General features: G+C 40.5%; 1 protein-coding gene and 1 long non-coding RNA gene across 2 annotated transcripts in view; both read right to left on the bottom strand.

Annotated features, from left to right (window-relative positions):
* Nucleotides 1-1,617: 1,617 nt before the first annotated feature.
* LOC309380350 lies at nucleotides 1,618-13,135 on the bottom strand. Its single transcript, XR_014172854.1, has 3 exons — nucleotides 12,703-13,135; nucleotides 12,344-12,581; nucleotides 1,618-3,400 (listed from the first exon to the last, which is right to left on the bottom strand). It is a non-coding gene; the product is annotated as an uncharacterized lncRNA (long non-coding RNA).
* A 7,192-nt stretch (nucleotides 13,136-20,327) lies between these two features.
* PKP4 (plakophilin 4) overlaps nucleotides 20,328-21,291 on the bottom strand; it is a 93,430-nt gene continuing 92,466 nt past the window's right edge. Inside the window, exon 22 of the mRNA XM_081928812.1 lies at nucleotides 20,328-21,235. Within this exon, the coding sequence (XP_081784938.1) occupies nucleotides 20,987-21,235 (249 nt within the window). The 3' untranslated portion in view covers nucleotides 20,328-20,986. The remainder of the gene's footprint in view (nucleotides 21,236-21,291) is intronic.

Genomic DNA, 21,291 nt, shown 5'->3' with positions numbered 1-21,291 from the left:
GACAAGATGATCCTTGGGGTCCCTTCCAACTCTAAGATTCCACACTTTGGGTAGGTTGCAGGTTGAACACTGGGGTAAGGAAGTATTGTTGTACAAAAGGAAATCAGGAGCTTCATACGTTCAAGCAGAAAGAAAACAATTGTCTAGCTGGCTGGAGTCGTAGGGCTTCTAGCAATGCAGAAGGCTTGAGTCCTGGCCCCACAATTTTCACTTGTGTGAAAATATCCAGGAACTTGTCTGGATTGAATAATACCCAGACTTCCACATATTTCTATCACTGTTGTCACATTCCGCCTTCTTTGTTTCCTCTTCTTCACGGCTTCTCAGACATTTGACATGTACGTTTGTGTCCTGCTCAGAAACCTTTAAAGACTTCCAACCCGCTCCCCTCCCAAGCGTATCATGCTCAGCACCACGGAGATAGGATAGTTGTTGTGTGAAAATAGCTTCCTTTCCATGGAGCAGTCAATCAATTAAGAAATCATTTTATTTGCATGCTGCCTTTCCAAGGCTGAAACCATGCTAAAGACGGCTTACGATATATAAAAAACCTTAACTGCAAACATAACAAATGTAGTCATAAACAAAACATCAAAAAATACAGAACCAAATGAACAATTTCCACGTAGATCATAAGATCCAAAATACAAAATACAAAAACAAAACAAAACAAAACAAAGCACAGCTGCAACAAAACCCCCTAATACCCCAGCCCAATATTCTCTTTAGAAGCCTCAGCTTTTGCAGCTGGAGTCAGCCAGGTGGGGAAAGGCCTGCAAGGCAGGGAGCAGGTCTTCCAGAACTCACAGACAAGATGGCCCAGTGATGGAATAGTGATTCCAAGAGTCATCTCCTCACTTTGCTCACAGAGCGCACTGCAGTAGCTCCACTGAAGTTCCTTTCACTGTGGTTTTAAGAGCAGCAAATGCTTCTCCCCCCTTTTCACTTCTCTGATGAAAACCAGGCATGCCCTCCACACAGACAGCTCTAAAGAACACACATTTTGTTCCATTCCCCATTGCTGAAGTGGTCAGCTAAGCAGTTACTCCCTCTCCGCTGGCCCATTGCCATAGAGAACATATGTATTTATCTAATCGCGCAGAGATAAGCAAATCCGTGCACATAATATTCCAAGCAACCGGTGGAAAGACAAAGCCAAATGCTAGGCTTACCTTGAGAACAAATTAATGGTTGCTGGAAATTCTTGAATCCTCTTATGGGGGTAAAAATGAGATCAATCAAAATCATGCAAGCTATTTAAAAACTTAATTAAGAACGCTTTGTAGGAAATGTAGGAACAGACTGAAAAATTTTCATCCTGCTAAAATAGACAATAATATCAAGCTTCTTCCCCTAACAATTGTTGTTTTCTAGAGTTGTTAAAAAGTAAATTTCAAAAAGCTGCTCCCACTGCTTTTTCCATCACGCTGCCATACATCCGGGTTTTCCCTGACATTTTGCAAAATTCCCCCCCAACAACAGCCACGTTCACCACCCACAGAGGTGCTAAAAACCGTCACAAGATGTCTCCCTAGTTGGTTTGTGGGTCGCCCCTGGTTCTGGTGCAGGTCAAATAAATACGCCCCCACTTCCCTTGTTCTATTAGATATTGGCATGTGGCTAGGGCCCTTAGACCTGGCTGGACAGCTTAAAGCCTGCTGCCACTACACAGGAGACGAATCAAAGAAAAGGAAATATGAATTGGCCCCGCCCCATAACTTTAACCAATTGCGGCTAGGAGTGGCTAGGAGTGGCTAGGAGCTAGGTGGAGTCATAGTTCTAAAAAAACAAAGTAGACTCTCTCACACACTGGCTAGCTTTCGTTTTGAGAAAAGTTCATTTTGGGTTTCTCAGAAGTACGTAAAGGCAAGAAGCAGGAGGGGAAAGCGCTAGCCTACACTGGTGCCCACCTGAGAGGTGCTGGAACTGCGCTCTGGAGCACTGGGTATATATGACATATCCGGAATAATGTTTTCTTTAGTGACAAAAGGTGTTTCAGTATTGCAAAAATAAATATCTTAATGCTTGGGGGAACAAAACTGCAAACCAATCATTTTCTCCTAAGTATAAAATGTAAAGTAACGGAATAGCTCCCTATTAATATTATAAACAAACACATGTTTACATTGCTAAGAAGTTAAACAAATGTCTCCCAGAAGGTATGCACTTGGTATGTTGATATTCCCAGACTATTCGTTACTATTTTGGAGGTTGTTTTATAATAAGCAAACGGCTTGATGCAAAGTAGTAAATCATAAGACAAGGATTATGAAAATATTATCTAAATTAGCATTCCACCAACAGTCAAAATGTGGGAATTTCACTGTGCTGAAATATGTGACTGCACTCTCAACTCCAAATGTGTTGCACACAAAAATAAAATGTTAATCTTAAATTCTGGTAGCTACAGGGAATGTGGGGAGGAGGTAATCCCTTAACACATTTGTGCTTTTGAGGAATCAGAAATAATACAGCTCAAATAATACAGCTGCTACAATGCCAGGGCAAGAGATGCACCAACTCAATAGCTTTAACCAGTTGTTGACTTTATGTTGCAGAAGATAAGAAGCAGTAGCCATATTTCATATTTTGAGACATACTGGGTTAAACGACAGGATTGGGATAAAGGTCAACATATTTTAGGTCAAGTGCAAAAGCAACTATCCATGTGCTTTTTGAATACATATTTTTAACGAAGCAATTTTCAAATTCAGTTAGCGCATTTGCAAAATGATATACTGCGGTCATAAATCAAACATATTTATCTGGCTCTGTGACTGTGGAAAATAACACAACACACATTTTTTAGGTCTGAAAGCATAAAGGCCTTTGGGTTAGTATTCAGACAGAAGTCAAGACATTCACTTAAAATGGCCCTCTATTCCATTACTGTATTCTATTTTCTTGCATTTTTTGTAAGTTTTATAAATTAATCAACAAAGTATTTCAAGCCTTGTTTCTATAATTTGTATCCCCGTAATTGGTACAAAAAGTCAATCTTTTTATGAACTCATCATACTGAAAATTACATTTTTCGAGTAAACTTAATCAGTTAGATTTTTGCTTTGGAAACAGGAAGCTTGGGTGATCCCACACAGAGGCATGCTTAGATTTTAGTGTTTGACATTCAACGACCACTGACAGCTAGTCTACTTAAAACAAAAACAAGCCCACTTAATGATCACATCCTGTTCCAATCTGAATAGCAGACAGTGGGATTTACTGGCTTAAAGGTAGCCTATTGGCTCTATTCTTAGAAGATGTCATTAGCACAACTTTAGAGAGCCCTAATATTGACTAGTGTAGATGCTTCTCCAGTAGTATTTACTGCAGGGTTAAAATCAATGCTGAAGTATTGCCTTTAGGAGCCAAAAGGTAGCTGCCTCTTGGTATTCCCTTTCTATTTAATTGAAGTGAAAGGAGCACACAATTATTCTCTTGCAGATCTCCTAACTCTTTATATATGCACAGATGGCAATATTTTTCTGCTTTAAACTCCTTTAATTCATAGGCAGGTATACTCCAAAATAATAAGTCCCACTCTATGTGCAGGCCTTCTCAGAAGCAAGTCCCACTCTAAAGTGAAAGAATGATTAAGACTGGAGCATCAGTTTGCTTATAATTGGGGCCTTAGGGGGCCCTTTTTATTTTGAAAAAATTTCTAGCAACTGCTGTAAATGAAACTCTTGCTAACCAATTGCCAAAAGGCTTTGCACATTAGTTTTTCAGCCTTACAAAGTATGTAAATGAGATTTTAGCTGACGGTTTTGAGCTAATCTGTCAGATTAGTCGCTGCCTGTGCTACTGGGGTAAACAGAGCAGGGAAGTGGTGGCATCATTTTCTATGTCATGTGTGTATGATGTACGGATTTGTGCTGGAGGTGTCCCCCCATTATCACAAGTTTATTGGCTCCTTCCGTGCATGTGTGGAATCCTGCTTGCCACTGTGAGAACAGAATGCTGGGCAAGATGAGTCATTATTATGCACAATGACCCATTATAAATACATTAAATTTAAAAGGCATTCCCTATTTTTATTTAATTGTCTTCTCTCTTATGCAAATAGGACGACATTTACATAATATATTTTACACAGTATTTCTGCAAGTATAATATCACTTTGGAGTCCTTTCCCTTCTAATTCCAAATTTTGTCCCAGTTCTCTGTATGGTAGCATGCTAGTGAAGGAAGGTGAGGACAGGTGACCCCACCTAGGCCCGAAGTCACCCCCCCCAAAAAAAGCAGGTTCAAAGCTTCTCAAAATCATTTTCTCAGCAGCTAAGCATCTGCTCATTTGCTCTGCTGTTGCAAGGCAAAACCGTTGCTTTTATCAGCACGAGAAGGCTTCAAAAAGCTAATGAATAGACTCTGTCAGAGCAGGCCTGAGAACTGAATCTTATCTCATTTGGTTGCAACATGGACATGCTGAACCACCAGGGCTCCTCAACTCCTTGGCTCTCACCCCCCTTTCCTGGGGAGGGCGCCAAGAGTCCAAAAGAGTCCCAAGACAGGGGAGCTTTCTGTTCATGCTCAGAGGAACTCATGGGCAGGACTCCTGAGGAAGGAGAAAGGGGAGGGAATTGGAAGGGGAATATATACACTCTGCAAATGACTGTGAACTCCTGCATGCTTTTTGTGAACTATCACACTTGCTCCTTCTACCAGTTCATGGATGGTAGAAATAAAGCCTTTTCTCCGAAACCATTCCTTGAGTGTCTGTTGACTCCCACTTCCCTTTCCCGGGGGCAAAGCCTCATAAGGCTACACTAGTTACTATACTTTGGTACTTATAAAATGTATAAAGTGATCTCTATGAAGAGTCTTCCTTCAGACGTAGACGATATTGACATTATAGGGTTGTTTCATCTTCTCCCTAGTAAACAATTCTTTACTTGTCTACAAAAATATTATCATTTTCTTTTTAAATGAAGAACCAAATCTTGATCACATTATTTCTCCAGAACTCCTGTTAACAGAATATTCATTTATTGCCAGTGCAAATGTATACTCACAATTTTTCTGACTGGGGTGCATTAGGGATCATTTTATTTCATATTTTAATTTTAGCTATTTATATTTTATATTTATATTTAAAGGGATGGTTTTATTGGGTGTTGTAATTCTTAATGTGTATATTTTAAGACTTGTGTGATTGGTTTTAGTTTAGAAGCCTATGTTGGGATTAAGTGGTATATAATAAACAATAATAAGATGAGAATTAGGTTGAAATATAAGGTTTCTTACACCAATGACTGCAGATCCGCCACTACTGAAAATACAGAAGTGTGTTTGCATGAGGTATAAACAGATAAGTCGAGACCTCCAGATTCCCAGAGATTATCCTTGTACTTTTCACCTCTATGTTGATTTCCCTATCCTTCAAAATTTAGACTGATACATCTTAGGGTGCATCCTGTTTACTTTCTCCTCACACTTTTTCTGGACCTCAAGTCGTGAGGCCATCTTGAATTTATCTTCTGAGAACAAAGAACTATAAAACTCCTTCCTTCCCTTAATGAACATCAACCTTCTAATTTTACATCAGGACTCAGTATGAATCCTTTCTAATTAGAGGTGTGCTCCAATAAAGTTAATGTCCGCAGTTGCACATAAACTCCATATGCTAACAGGCATTTCCAGGTAGAGCTAGAAAAAAAATCCCTAAAACTCTGGAAAGCTGCTTCTGGTCAATGTAGACAACTCAATATAATAACTCAATGTAATATCTAACTCAATATAAAGGCAGCTCCCTATGTTCCTATGTCAGATCTTAACTCCTCTCATTTTACAGACATGGTCTCAAACACTAGGTTGGGCACTGATGCTAAGAGGAGAAGATGGTGAAATGCAAACAGGGGACACAGAAAGGGCTGAACTCCTCAATGCCTTCTTTGCCTCAGTCTTCTCTGATAAAGAAAACAATGCCCGACCTGAAGAATTTGGAGCAAATGATTCAGCAGAGGAAACACAGCCCAGAATAACTAAGGAGATAGTACAAGAATACTTGGCTAGTTTAGATGTATTAAAGTCTCCAGGGCCAGATGAACTGAATCCAAGAGTATTAAAAGAACTGGCAGATGTGATCTCAGAACCACTGGCAGTCATCTTTGAGAATTCCTAGAGAACAGGCGAAGTCCCGGCAGACTGGAGGAGGGCAAATGTTGTCCCTATTTTCAAAAAGGGGAAAAGAGAGGACCCAAATAATTACTGCCCATTCAGTCTGACATCAATACCAGGGAAGATTCTGGAGCAGATCATTAAGCAAACAGTCTGTAAGCCCCTAGAAAATAATGCTGTGATCACCAATAGTCAGCATGGATTTCTGAAAAATAAGTCATGTCAGACTAACCTGATCTCGTTTTTTGACAGAATTACAACCCTGGTAGATGAAGGGAACACAGTGGATGTAGCCTACCTTGATTTCAGCAAGGCATTTGACAAGGTGCCCCATGATATTCTTGTAAAGAAGCTGGTAAAATGCAGTCTTGACTATGCTACCACTCAGTGGATTTGTAACTGGCTGACTGACCGAACCCAAAGGGTGCTCATCAATGGTTCCTCTTCATCCTGGAGAAGAGTGACTAGTGGGGTGCCACTAGGGCCCGGTCTTATTCAACATCTTTATCGACGACTTGGATGATGGACTCAAGGGCATCCTGATCAAATTTGCAGATGACACCAAACTGGGAGGGGTGGCTAACACCCCAGAGGACAGGATCACACTTCAAAACGACCTTGACAGATTAGAGAACTGGGCCAAAACAAACAAGATGAATTTTGACAGGGAGAAGTGTAAAGTATTGCACTCGGACAAAAAAAATGAGAGGCACAAATACAAGATGGGTGACACCTGGCTTGAGAGCAGTACATGTGAAAAGGATCTAGGAGTCTTGGTTGACCACAAACTTGACATGAGCCAACAGTGTGACGCGGCAGCTAAAAAAGCCAATGCAATTCTGGGCTGCATCAATAGGAGTATAGCATCTAGATCAAGGGAAGTAATAGTGCCACTGTATTCTGCTCTGGTCAGACCTCACCTGGAGTACTGTGTCCAGTTCTGGGCACCACAGTTCAAGAAGGACACTGACAAACTGGAACGTGTCTAGAGGAGGGCAACCAAAATGGTCAAGGCCTGGAAACAATGCCGTATGAGGAACGGCTAAGGGAGCTGGGCATGTTTTGCCTGGAGAAGAGGAGGTTAAGGGGTGATATGATAGCCATGTTCAAATATATAAAAGGATGTCACATAGAGGAGGGAGAAAGGTTGTTTTCTGCTGCTCCAGAGAAGCGGACACGGAGCAATGGATCCAAACTACAAGAAAGAAGATTCCACCTAAACATTAGGAAGAACTTCCTGACAGTAAGAGCTGTTCGACAGTGGAATTTGCTGCCAAGGAGTGTGGTGGAGTCTCGTTCTTTGGAGGTCTTTAAGCAGAGGCTTGACAACCATATGTCAGGAGTGCTCTGATGGTGTTTCCTGCTTGGCAGGGGGTTGGACTCGATGGCCCTTGTGGTCTCTTCCAACTCTGTGATTCTATGATTCTAAGTCATTTCCTCCCCATCAACAACAATAAAAGAGGGAGAAATGACAACTTGAGATCAGTTTATTTGTGAGATCACCTTATTCCACATCGGCCCACTTATAGAATCATACCACAAGGGCCAATTAGTCCAACCACCTGCAATGAAAGAATCTTTTGCCCAACATGGGGCTTGAACCAATGACCCTAAGATGAAGAGTCTCATGCTCTACTGACTGAGCTACTAAGGTCCGCTTCCATTTGGAGGCCTAGTACTATTATAGGTGCCACATAATACCCATTCTGCATTTGTAAATCTTTTAGTGTGGCAGCACCTATACTTTAGAACACCCTTCTTACTGATGCCAGGCAGGCACTTTTGCTGTACTCTTTTCTATGCTTGCTTAAAACATTTTTGCCCAGGAAAGTCTATCCACAGATTCAGAAGTTATATGTGTCTTTGTTTTTCATTTTAGCTACTGTCTGCTGCAGTCTGATTGGTCCTAGAACAATAGGATTCAGAATGCAGCAGTCTGATTGGTCCTAGAACAATCCAGCTCCAGGTGGAAGTGAATCCACAACCTGATTGGCCTACAGGAGAATCCCGGAATTAGCCAATCACATGCAGCCCATTGTGTAAATAATGTATATAAAGCAGATATTTTTTTTGGGGGGGGAATTCATTCCTCCTCACCACTATGAGCTGAATGAAGAGCGTGAAATCCACTCTCGACTCCGTATATTTCAGCTACTGTTGATTTCGATCATCTTAAATACCTGTTGTTTTTTAAATGTGTTTAATTTTACATTTTTGTAAACTGCTTCCTATTGGTTTCCGTACAGTCAAGCGGTATATAAATTTTGCTGAAGAAAAAAATAAGGATTGCTCTCGCCACCTTTTGAGCTGGGACCACTGAAAGCCACAAGCATTCTGTGGACTGAAATACAGTGCCCTCCCTGCCCCCCCCCCTTGAGCAAATAGGACTACTCTCATTCTTGAGTGCAGTTAGGCATCATTGGAAGTCAGATAATTCTTCCTGTTTCCTGTAATTGTTTTATTACAGCTTCTTGATTTGCCAATTCCCTCTAATTTTATTATGTTCTGCTTCATAGTTCGAGAGACAAATGAACTACTTCTCATCTTTCACCATATGTGATTAAATTTCTTAGTAATTATGCTGCATTTGTGTTCTGTTAAGTTTACCAAGTTGCATAGCTTGTGACTTACTTTATATTTTCAATATTTTTATTTGATTTCCAGCTTCCCTCCCCTTTCATGTGCGTTCTGTGTAAAAGTTTCTTCAAAGGTTTGTAATTCTTTATTAAAACATTTATCACACCTAAACGAGATAACAGGTTTCTCCTCTTTCTCTGTTTGTGTGTTTTGTTTTGCTGGGGTTTTGTTTTCTGACATCTCTACATGGGTTCTTATGCCGAAGATACAATCTTAGTACAGTTTAGTAAGTGGCTTGTTGCAGTGAAAGCCGCAAGCAAACTTTCAGCTGTGCATTCCATTCTCTTTTCCTTCCTGCCCATCTTTTCTTTGGATCTTGGCCATAGTAACTATGTAAGCCCAAGCCTGTGGTTGTTTCAAAAACCCACTTCTTGAAATGGTTGTAGCCAGGAAAAAGGCCAAATGAGTCAGACTTATTGGCATTTGGAGCTGAAAATGGCTGTTTTTAGCTGCTGTAGTGCAAACAAATAACTGCCTCATGGTGGTTAAGAAAAAAGGATGAACTCCTCTTATTCTTCCACATGTTGGCACAATGTTGCATCCATGCAGAAGATTCAGAGGCTTTAAGATAGGGTGGGCAAACTCTGGCCCACCAAAGAAAGTTGGACAACAGCTCCCATCATTTCCATTCACTGGCATGTAGTGCAACAAAAATCTATTCTAGACCAAGGACTTACATGTTCCCAGCTCTGCCTCAGAGGTCTGAGAGAAAGCATTGTGGGTTAAACCACAGAGCCTAGGACTTGCCGATCAGAAGGTCAGCGGTTCAAATCCCTGAGACGGGGTGAGCTCCCATTGCTCGGTCCCTGCTCCTGCCAACCTAGCAGTTCGAAAGCAAGTCAAAGTGCAAGTAGATAAATAGGTACCACTCCGGTGGGAAGGTAAACGGCATTTCTGTGTGCTGCTCTGGTTCGCCAGAAGCGGCTTAGTCATGCTGGCCACATGACCCAGAAGCTGTATGCCAACTCCCTCGGCCAATAAAGCGAGATGAGCGCCACAACCCCAGTCGGCCACGACTGGACCTAATGGTCAGGGGTCGCTTTACCTTTATCTTTAGCAGCACCAGAGGAACTTGAAATCTCCAAAGCCCTGTGGCTAAATGAGAGTGATCTCAGTGTTACTATTAATGTCATGAGCAATATTTATTGAGTCTGACATAAACATGACCTCTTAGGAGATATATAGGCAACAAACTTATATTGATTTTCTATTTGTTTAACTAGCATGATTTTCCCCAAAGAATCCTTGGAATTATAGTTGAGGATGCTGACAGAGTTACTGTCCATATGGCCAGAGGGAATGACTAGAAATTCATTTTATGTTTGTGGTACTGATGTACCCTCAGAGTTCTCTTTTGTGAGAGATTACATAACACCATAAGTCTTAATCAACCAGCTTTGTGAATATATAATAAACTGATTAATAATGTTTTATTGCTTTGTTGACAACATTAACACATTGGTACTACACTGTCTAAGCTAGTGACGGGGAATGTGTAGCTTTCCAGATGTTGCTCTCATCATTCATGATTCATGTCCATGTTGGCTACAGCATTGGAGATTCAACAATATCTGGAGGACTATGTGTTCCCCACCCCTGGGCTACACTGACTGACAGGGGCTTTCTAGGATTTATTTAGGTGGGACTGGGAGCCTTTCTTCTCAGCCCTATCTGGAGATGCTAAGGTAGAGCAATGGGAAAGTGCATCTGGTTGTTAACCAGAGGTTTGGTGGTTTGAGCTCACCCAGGGATGGCTGTGGGCAGGATTCTTGCATTGTGGGGGTTGGACTAGATGACCGTCAGGATCCCTCCAGTTCTACGATTTGCATGCAAAGCATGTGCTCTACCACAGACCTAAAGGCCTTCCCCACTTGCCTTCATTGGAGTTGTGAGAGGGACCGACAGCTCAATCACATGAACATTTGCTCAAAAGTAGTGGTGAGTTGATTTGTCAGTTCTGGTTTCGCAGAGTTTCTCATTTTTCCACTCTTAAGTTCAGTTATCCACATTTTCACTTTGGTTTGCAATAAAAACAACATTTCAGCACAAATTTACCCTAATAAACACATTTTGGTATGAAATTTCCTCTAATAAGCACATTTTACAAAGCATTTTTCCCTAATATAATTTGTTACTTTCACTGATACAGTATAAGCATTTTTTACTTAGCTTGCAAGGCATATTGCAAAACTGGGAGTGTGGATTTGAAAGCATGTCTGTGTATTTCAGTTCATATATTTTTTCAGAAAGTGTGAATTAGGTAGGCTCTCCTATAACTGCAAACTGAATCCCCCCCCATCCATATTCAGAAGTAGCCCCATTTGTTTCAGTGGCACTTTCCCCCAAGAAAGCATATAAAGAACTTTACTCCTGCTTGTACTGTTTTTCCAGATGCCGAGTGAGGCTTAATAAAAACAGTATAATATCCATATTTTGCCTAAGGAAAAACAGCAAGATTGTCGTTCCAAAGCTCTACCTGGTCACTCGGTCTCCCAATTAGCAACCATCACTAAATAGAGCAAAGGCACAATTAGAGAGGCTCCCCCCCACCTTCCTCCCCTCCCGACAGCTTAACCAAAGCTGCTGCTACTTTAAAATGAAAGCTCGTTTTATTCTGCTGAGGTTTCATCATTTGATTGTGTGCAATTAGCTAATGTAAATGGCTCAGCCACCAGCAACAGTGCAACTGCTCCCTCGCCAACTTCAACTATCTCTGGAAACAGTCAAAAGAACAGCAGAACCAATCTTGTCAAAGGGCAGAGGGAGGAAAACAAGACTGTCAGCAACAAGTGAGGCGGCCATGTTTTTTGTTATTAAAAAAAAATATGGCCCTGCTTCTGGGCCTTTTCACAGCAGTCTGACATTTATGTACTATTCATTAATTTACATCTACTTACTATAAATATGCTTGCATTGCTTTTTAATTATATTCTCAGAACAACTGACTAAAAGAATAAAAGAAATCAAATGTAAATATTGATGAAGAGGAGAGAGGGAAGCTAAAAGCAGCACCATTACAGATGCAGCATAAAACAGAGGGAAAATAAAAAAAGTATTTTGCTTGATATCAGAAAGACAATATGGGGAGATGCCCAGGAAAATTCTCTGGGGGGAACATCTAGTATTGGAGCACCAGCTCTTGAGAAATGCCCCCCCTTCTCTTGAAGGCCTCTCCTTCAGAGCACAGGAACACCAAAAGCAGAATGAAATTAAGCAAGAAAAGCTACCACCAATCACAATTTTTCTGTTAAATTTCTGGGTGTCATGCTGCTGTTAAAAGCATAGGAGCAAAAGCTAGAAGTCTTTGGGAGAGCACACTGAGAGCAAAATTTGCTCCCAGAGGGTTGGGAGACCAGAGCATATTTTTGAGAGCACTGTTGCTGTTACTAAATTTGCATGCCTCCCCCTCTATCAATGGATCCCAGGGCAGTTCACAGCATAAAATAATGTGTGGGGTCCCACTGTGTGTGTGTGTGGAACCCAACACGTGCCGTGAAAAATACAACACCCCCCCCCCACAGCCAAGCAGTTCTTTACGTAGGCAGCTATATTTTGAAAATGGGTGCACAAGAATCTTAAGCAGACTTACTATGGCATCTCCCACTTCTGCCTCATCGTCCTTGTAAGAAGGTGTTGTGGTTTTGCCACAATCTGGCTTCCTCTTCCCTCTCACCCCTACAGGAAGTTCCCTCTTCCGGGACTTCCTCTTGACTTAGGAACTGATTACATAACGCGGAAATGAGAGCCTCCCCCACATGGCGCCTGAGGAAATCCGGGGCTAAAGAAAGGGGAGGGAGGAGTGTCGTTCCATAGATCAAGTGATCCAACTTTTTTACCTCATGTCCTCCAATTTTTCTTAATAGGTAGCACACTTCTTGGCACCTGAGTAAAACTGGGGCTAAAGAAAGGGGAGAGAGGAGTGTCGTTCCATGTATCAAGTGATCCAACTTTTTTTTAACCTCATGTCATCTAATTTTTCTTAATATTTAGCACACTTGTTGAATGATCAGAATTTAAGTTTAAGCTATCACTCGGCTATGGAACGCATTTTTAAAAGAAAAGCCCAACTAGCTTTTCAGATACCTTTCAACTGAATAACTTACTAAAGAAATGCCTGAAGTAACTGATATTACAGTTTGAAGTCTTATATTTTACTCCCAAGAAGACCCATTTATGCTAAATAGAACCCAATAAGGCAGACATGTATCTTCATTTTCAAAAATGTTATTCCATTGAGGTCCTAAGATGGAAATTTGCAGGTAGCTTTCTAAATGATCAATACATATTTGGGTGGGGGGGGATTTTTTATCATGTTTAATTTTTTAATCACTTTTTTAAAAATTCAATTTTGTAACTTAAATTTAAAGGACGCCCATCATATTAAAGCCCATGAATTTCTGAAGAGATCAATGTTTTAGTTTTGATGTATCTCCATTCTGGGCTGAGCTTTTAAGGTTTTTGTGTCATCTGCAAGACCAAAATGGTCAATTTTTTGAAATTTCAAACCCTCATAAGTCACAAACGGGATGAGATAAAAAAAAATTTTTTTTTAGATATAAACTTAGTTTTTATCATTCATCTGGTGTATAAAATGTTAAGACAATTGGATGACATGAGGTAAACAAAACTGGGTCACTTGATGATACAATTCAGTTAAACGTGTTGTAAATTTAAACAGGGAAATCCAGTAGGCGAAAAATGAGACTCCACATCGCCATCTGGTGGCACAGTGTTATATCGCATATAAATAGCTTTTTCTTTAGTATAGTCCTAACTCACAATAGAACTTGCACTGTATATTTATGTGTGTGTGTGTATACATCCTACCCCTTCGGCTTAAACTTTCTACTACAAATCCATGGTGGTTCTCTTTCAGCTTAAAATACAGAACAACAAAGCCCTTGAAGTTGACCCCTCTGAACATAAGAGATAAATCAAAATACGTTTAGTTGCTTTGGCAGGGAAATCTTTATCCTGAACTTGTTTCATTCTTATCTGCCCACAAGGGATTTGCTTGATTTAAGTAGTAAGTTTAGATATTTTGTAGAAGGACATTCTTAACGGTGTATATACTTCCAGAGTCTTTCAGTCAATCCCTGATTAATGGACATAGAATCTGTAATTAAAGCACTGTCAGAAGCCTGAACGTCCCCTAGATAAATCTACTCTCATCTGGTTTTTGTAGTTATTGGGAAAGAAATCAACTTGATTTATTCTTACATTCACATATTTCTACTTTATAATACGTTGGAGAACACTTAGCAATATAATAGCTGAAGAGTGAAAATTCTTACCGCCTTGCTACAAGCATCCTAAAGAAAACTGACCATTTTGTACACAATAGGTAAAGTCTTAAGGGTACCATCAGTGCTTTAAAAAAAGAAAAGAAAAAAGGCATTGGTACTCACCCTCAAGATGTTACAGTAAGTGCCATGCTTTTAACATTGGGGGTGTGTGTTGGTATTATGTACCCTTGAGTACCCCCAGAAAAAAGCACTGGTATCATAGGGTGGTTTTGTTTTGCATGCATTACTTAATGCAATGTGTACCCCCCATGTACCAATGTTTTCAGTCCCCAATGCTTTTGGTTTCTTTGTGCTGAAACATGTTTCCACAAGCAGATTAAACAATGTACAAGCCTTGCATGCAGAAGGTCCAGATCCAGTCTCTAGGATCAGACCAAAGCAGAATAGCCTGCTGGAAGTTCTGGAGAGCTGCTGCCAGAGTAGACCACACTGGGCTAGATGGATTTTATTATTAAAATAAAAGCTTATTCCATACAATTTTGGCGAGAGTTTCTTTATACAGTGGTACCTCGAGTTACAGACGCTTCAGGTTACAGACTCCGCTAACCCAGAAATAGTACCTCAGGTTAAGAACTTTGCTTCAGGATGAGAACAGAAAGCAGCAGGAGGCCCCATTAACTAAAGTGTTGCCTCAGGTTAAGAACAGTTTCAGGTTAAGAATGGACCTCCAGAACGAATTAAGTTCTTAACCCGAGGTACCAATGTATTCTTGCACTGTATAACACATCCTATTTAATAAAAATTAGACTGATCAAATTTCCTTTTTTTAAAATTTGGGGGGTGGGGAGGGATATGGTTTGTGGGTGGACAGGGGAAGCAATAACTTCTATCTGCCTGAAGTGGCCTTTGATTCTGTGCGAAACCAACAATAGGAATGTTATCAGCTTTATGTGGACAGATTTTGGCTCTCATAATTGCTCCCTTTGGCAAGGTGAGTTTTGCTAATGCCCTCTGACTTCGTGCTTCTAAGCAGAACAATAATCAAATTTATTTGTGATGTGTGTTGGGGAGAATGCAAGTACAACGAAGCTTCCTGTGTTTGTTCCTATGTAGATGTGAGGTGCAAGTTTGTGCAAAGCAGCCTTCATTGCAAACAAACAGCAAGCTAATAAAATCAGCACATAACATAGCTCCACCTTATAGACACACCTGCTCATTCTCAGTGCGAGTTGCAGCCTCTGATCTTCCCACTTAACTCCAATATCTCACAATTACTTCTAGTTGCAATTGTCCCTATGTACAGTATGTTAACTTTGGTCCTTTGTCAGCTCTTCAGACCCAGCCTCTATGTGTTGTACAATATTACAATGCACAAAATGCCCACTCTTCCATTTTTAACACCCAGGTCAAAAGACCTAGGCCAATTCTCAAGACTGCGTGAAAGCTCACATAATAACTGCAGTGTAATGCAAAGTTTGAGACCTTTGCCAATGCTCTCTATTCAGTTTGTGATGTTTTCCTGAAGAACAAGTGATTACTTGTTGATGTTGTAAAACCTTTAAATGCTGGCCATAATGAAAAAGTAGTTTGCTAATCAAGGCCTACATTTTATATAAGAATGCTGTTCTTTTTATTAGTTCGGCGTTCTCCATTATATTAGTAATAGTGCAACCTTCATTTATTTCTGTGAAACAGCAGCCTCTTTTCTTTCTTCTATTTCTTTTTAAAACATGTCCCAAACAACCTAGTACAGAAAACCTACTGAGCTTGGCAGGCTTGGAAAACTTCCAGGGACTTTAATGAAACTGAATAGGTTTCAATAGATAAAAATACAGAAGATACTTTTGAAAGTATTCATGACTTGGCAGGTGTTTACATTTAGCTGGCTGCTACAGACTCCTGCTAACAAACCAGAGATGTATTAAAACTGAGAGAGCGAGATTACGTTACATGGAAAAATCCTTCAGCTTTTATACTGCTGGCTCTAAAAAGTGTCCTCTAGATCTCTAAACTGTAGGTGCTCCCCATCGAAACAAAAATGTACAATTACTGAGCATATAAAGATGAGCCATGCAAATAAAGTCAGTGCAAGGTAAATGCAATGGGCAAGATCTAAGGTCATCTCAATGTTCACACAATGGGATATGCCCTTTTGTTCCGCCCCTGCTGCAGCACACCCCAGAGCAGATTTTGGGGGTGTGCACAGGGCTCCCGGAGGGAAAGAGCAGAAGGGGAAGTATGACTGGCACAAGTGAGAAACCACCACTGGGTATCACCCAACATATTTAGAGAAGCAAGAATAGCTTCCGCCCAGACCAAAGGAGGATCTGGGAAGGATATCTAGAGCACAAAATAAAGTCTAGCTAGATATGGTGTGTTGCTTCAGCAGAATGTGATACCTGCTTGAATTTCTCCCCACCCCAACACACATTTTTTAAAGCCTCTCAAGTAGCTATACACACACACACACACACAGCGCAGAAAATGGGTGTATCCAAGGTCTAATAAGACAGAAGCAGGAAAAGGGGAGGGAGAAATATTAGCTCTTTAGGACCCCAGAGATTCCTGTTGCCAGTATCCAAACTTATCAATCACAGCTCCAACTTCATTCATTGGTTTAAAAACAATAATAGGCAGGAGCAGCCAGGCTTTTTCATTTCACATAAATGGTTTAGAAGGGTACAAATTTTCCTTCATGACTTTTCTCCTAGGAGGACCAGAGAGAGAGAGAGAAAGAGAGAAAGAGAGAAAGAGAGAAAGAGAGAAAGAGAGAGAGAAAGAGAGAAAGAGAGAAAGAGAGAAAGAAAGAAAGAAAGAAAGAAAGAAAGAAAGAAAGAAAGAAAGAAAGAAAGCTTTGAGTCTGGGAGCCCTGCGTGGGGTACCAATGAAAGCCTTCACAGGCACCATGGCACCCATAGGTTGGTGACCCCTGGTCTATACCGTGGTGGCAGATGGAATTGTATTTTTTTGTTTTGTTTTAATGTTTATTGGACCTGACATCTTTCCGCAGGGCTTGCAAGACAGAGTTGTTCCACCAGGCCTTTGGTTAGGGCGCAGCCTGACTCCCTCCTCTGGCAACCTGCACAGAATTTTGCTTAACGGTTGCCATCAATTTGATTTTAATTAATTTCATAATTGAAATGTTTTTAGAATGTCGGATTATTTGATTGTTTGATTGTTGTTAGCCGCCCTGAGCCCGGCTTCGGCTGGGGAGGGCGGGATATAAATAAAATTTATTATTATTATTGTTGTTGTTGTTGTTGTTTGGGTTCTTGTAGCTTTTATCATTGTGACCTGTCCTATGATTGTTTAATGATGAATGGGGTATATATTTTACAAATAAGTATTAGCAGGGGAAAGAGGAGGAAATAAGGAACCTATGTTTCTTGGAAACAACCATGTTTCTCCAACGATGTGTAGTTCTGACCTTCCATAGCAACAGAGCATTATGCAATCAAATCTTTTCAGTGCAATTCAAGGCAGGCAAATACATTATTTTAATTCAGCGTGGCTATGGCTTACAGCAGACAGAGAGTTGTGGAAGAGAGAACGTTTGTCTATAACAGTTTGTCTATTAAGTCTACGTTGTGAGGTTGCAGAGAAAGGTCTTCTTGCAGCTGTGAAAGCCCCTTCCTCTGGAAGCCTCCAAATGTTGGCTAATTCACACGCCCCTGCACCATATTTCCACCACATAATTCCACTGTGAATGCACGAAATTGCTTCCCTTTTACCATCCTAACATCCTAATTTCCAGAGCAGCGTCTCCCCACTCCAAAGGCTGTCAAGCTCAAGCAACTCCTTTTCATCAGTGTAATTGTTCCCACTGGCGAGGTCAACTTACACTTGCAAGCTTAACTTGCTGACCTGACATTAATCCTGCATTAATTAAAAAGAAAGAAAAGAGGGGGGGATAAAACATGCCAAACAGGAATAAATGGAAACTCGCCATTACATTTCATTTGCATAATTAAAGCTCCATAATCTAGAAAGTGCATAAATTATAAGACCAAGTGGAAAAAAAGAGAAGACAGACGCACACAAAGTAAGCAAATGCTGAAACACGACAGAACAGCTTGAGGGCAACAGGCCAAGCAGTTTTTGCACCAAAAAAAGGAGAAATCTCTGCAGATGCTCACTGATGGAACAGCATGCCGAATCTATAAGGCTGTTTCCCCTCCCCCCACCAATCAAGCTATATGGGGGTTACAAGCAACTCATTGATTTTGGCAGCATCACTTTTGCTGATGATGCTAACCTAGTGTGATCAAAATGGTAATTGGCAGTCTCCACGTGGCTTATAGGTGTTAAGAGATGTTGGTTCTGTGTTCTTGACACTTGCAAAACCCTCGTCTTAAAAGTACCCCATGAAGAAGTGTAAACATTAGATTTGTGAGGAAAAGCGTAAGGATATTTAATGCTACTGTATTATAAATGAATAAAATGCCCTAGCACCCTTCAGCTCATTTCTTACTGGCAACCTGACATCATCCAGACGTTTTCAACTGCAACCCCCATCAGCCCTGGCCAGAATTCAATTTCCCCAAAAACATTCTCCCAGAATTAGTAATCTACCATGTTTTTCTCAAACCTTGAAGTGTCTCAGAGATTCTCATATTCTAAACTCAGGAAGGACCATAGCTCAATGCAGTGTTTCTCAAACTTTTGTCCCCAGCTGTTGTTGGACTACGAGTCCCATCAGCCCTGACCTGCTAGCTACGGATTATGGGAGTTGTGGTCCAGCAACAGCTGGGGACCAAAGTTTGAGAAACACTAGCTCAGAGTATCAGATGTAGAGGGAGAGTGCTGCTTTGTACACTTCAGGTCTCAGATTCAACCTCTGGCATCTTCAGGTAGGGCTGGGGGGAGAGCCCTGCCTGAGAACCTGAGGGACCTTGCCAGGCAGTGCAGAAAATACTGACCCAGATGGACCAATAGTATGATTCAGTATAAGGCAGTTTCCTATGTTCCATAATGCCCCAGCCTGCAAGCACATACAATACCTCTGGCTGCTCTCTGGTAAATGGCATTAACACCGAGAATTGTGTTATTGTTGGCCAGGTCAAAAAATGAAACAGCTGTCTAGCAATATAGGAGGTGCATCTTTCGGAGGCGAAGCAAGACATGGGGCGGAGCCAGAGGTTTTATCTTGGACCTTCATACGGGAGGCAGCAATTCAAGAAGCTAGCATCCAGAAAAAAACAGCACTGATGTATATGTGGAGTTATCCTCCGAAAAAATCAACCTTTGGAGCAAAGCATTCACAGAAAGGTGCCTTTGTCATGCCAAAAACAGATACAAAAGGCTTGGCCTGAAGACACAGGGTGAGGCAACCTGCTGATGCCATTGGAGGTCTAGGTGTGGTCAGTATTTGGGTGGGAAATTGCCAGTGCCACCTATGTATGCCCACTTTGAGTTCCCATGAAATTAAGGTGTAATATAAACTGAATTTGCTGTTTTCTACTTGTCTCAAAGATTGGTGTGCTCTACAACAATAATGTCTCATAGATTATGGGGGAGAATACAAGTATTGTTAATAAATAAATAAGAATAGGTGGAGAGCTGATAATTACCCCTTGCAAGCCTGAAAATAAGATACGTTTTATCTCTTGGTGCACCCCCTCTGCGCTTTTAAAGGCTTTAATGGGTTCCACCTATGGAATAACACTAACAAACAGATGCAGGCAAAGCAATATAAATACACCCAAGTTAATGAGTATTGTGGTCTAAATATTTAGCAATTATCAACGGGCCAGGAGGAAAATGAATGCAATTAATTAACGCTCAGTTATGAAAGCACAATAAATCAAGAGGGATGTGAGCCAGCTGGACAGATTACTTACAAAAATATTCTGTAAAAGGAATTTATATCTACTTTATTCTGCGTCTTTTCATTTTTTTTCAAAGGGATATAAACCGTGAAAGGTACTGGCTTCATGAGTACTGTGGAAATGAAAAGAAGACAAGAAAGTGCATAATTTTATGTTTTGGTATGCCAGCTTGACAAATAAGAAATAGATGAACTTCGCAAAATTAAGAAAATGGTAGAAATGCTTGAAAATATAGATATAGATATAGATATATATTTAACCTGATTCTACAACTCACAATGAGCATACACATCTGTTGTATTTGTTCCTTAACAGTAAACACAGAAAAGAAAGAAGAATGAGCAGGGATCTACTTTCCATGGATGAGACGTCCACATTTATTTCCCCTCCCCCCATAGGCATAAAAAATGGCAGTGAAGTACTCTGTGAATGAGGCAGGGGATAAGAAAAGTGCAGATATACTGGACCAGAGGTTTGTGCTTCAAAATTACACCGTTCATTTTAAAAACAAAATGATATTTATTTATAACATTTCCTTGTATGATCTCTCTTCCTTTCCCCCCCTCCTCTCTCTCTTTAAAAGATGTCAGCTTTTGAAATCAGTTTTAAAATGACGAACGGCATTACAAATGATGGCACTTCCAACCAATGTGGCGTTTCCATATTTACACCAACTGAAAAGAAATTTACAAGACATGATAGCATATAATCTTGACACTTAGTAACAGCAGTAAAACAAGAAGGGCATCCATATTTTTTTTTCTGTACAAACTATGAGAACAAGACTTTTATTCACATTTTCTTTTTTTTTAAAAAAATCATATCTGTAATTTGTTCTGACCTACACATTTCCCAAAGCCGTTTCCCCTCAATTCTCAAACCTTTCGTCACATTGCCCACACCTTCACCAGACTATAGGAACTACAAGTAATTAGATCTAACATCTAAACAGAGCAAAAGTTCTCCCTTTCCAATTTCCTCTTCCAAATTTTCTCCCATCTTCAAAGATAATCCCCTTTAGGGGGGAAAAACAACCTCTTCCTTGTTTCCTTCTTTGCAATTCACTTCCACATTTTCCCCTCAAAACAGCAAACCCATAACTCAATCGCTTTTCAAAAAAAGTTAGAAAGATATGTTTCTGTTCGTGATTTTCTAATGCTACACCCAAGAGTCAGGTGACCCAGGGTATTGTTCTGCTCTATAGGAAGGTCGTCGGGTGGAATAAAAGTCTACATAGTTTGTGGCTGATTTCAGTCCATACTGTGTTGTGTAATCTGTAGCAGATGGGAAGTGAACTCGGTCATCAAAATATGGGTCCTCATAGCTATGTGGAGACTGCAAATATAACCTGTAAGCATCATAGTTCTTTCTGTTGGAATCATCTTGACTGTAGTACAACTGCTGATGCTGTTGAAAAAGCAAAAAGAAGGGAAGGAAAAATACCTCAGTTGATCTATGTATAG

This window comes from Podarcis melisellensis (assembly GCF_964234715.1).
Source record: "Podarcis melisellensis genome assembly, chromosome: 1".
NCBI classification, from domain to species: domain Eukaryota; kingdom Metazoa; phylum Chordata; class Lepidosauria; order Squamata; family Lacertidae; genus Podarcis; species Podarcis melisellensis.
The sequence above is the reverse complement of the archived record's forward strand: the minus strand, read 5'-3'. Positions and strand labels throughout refer to the sequence as shown.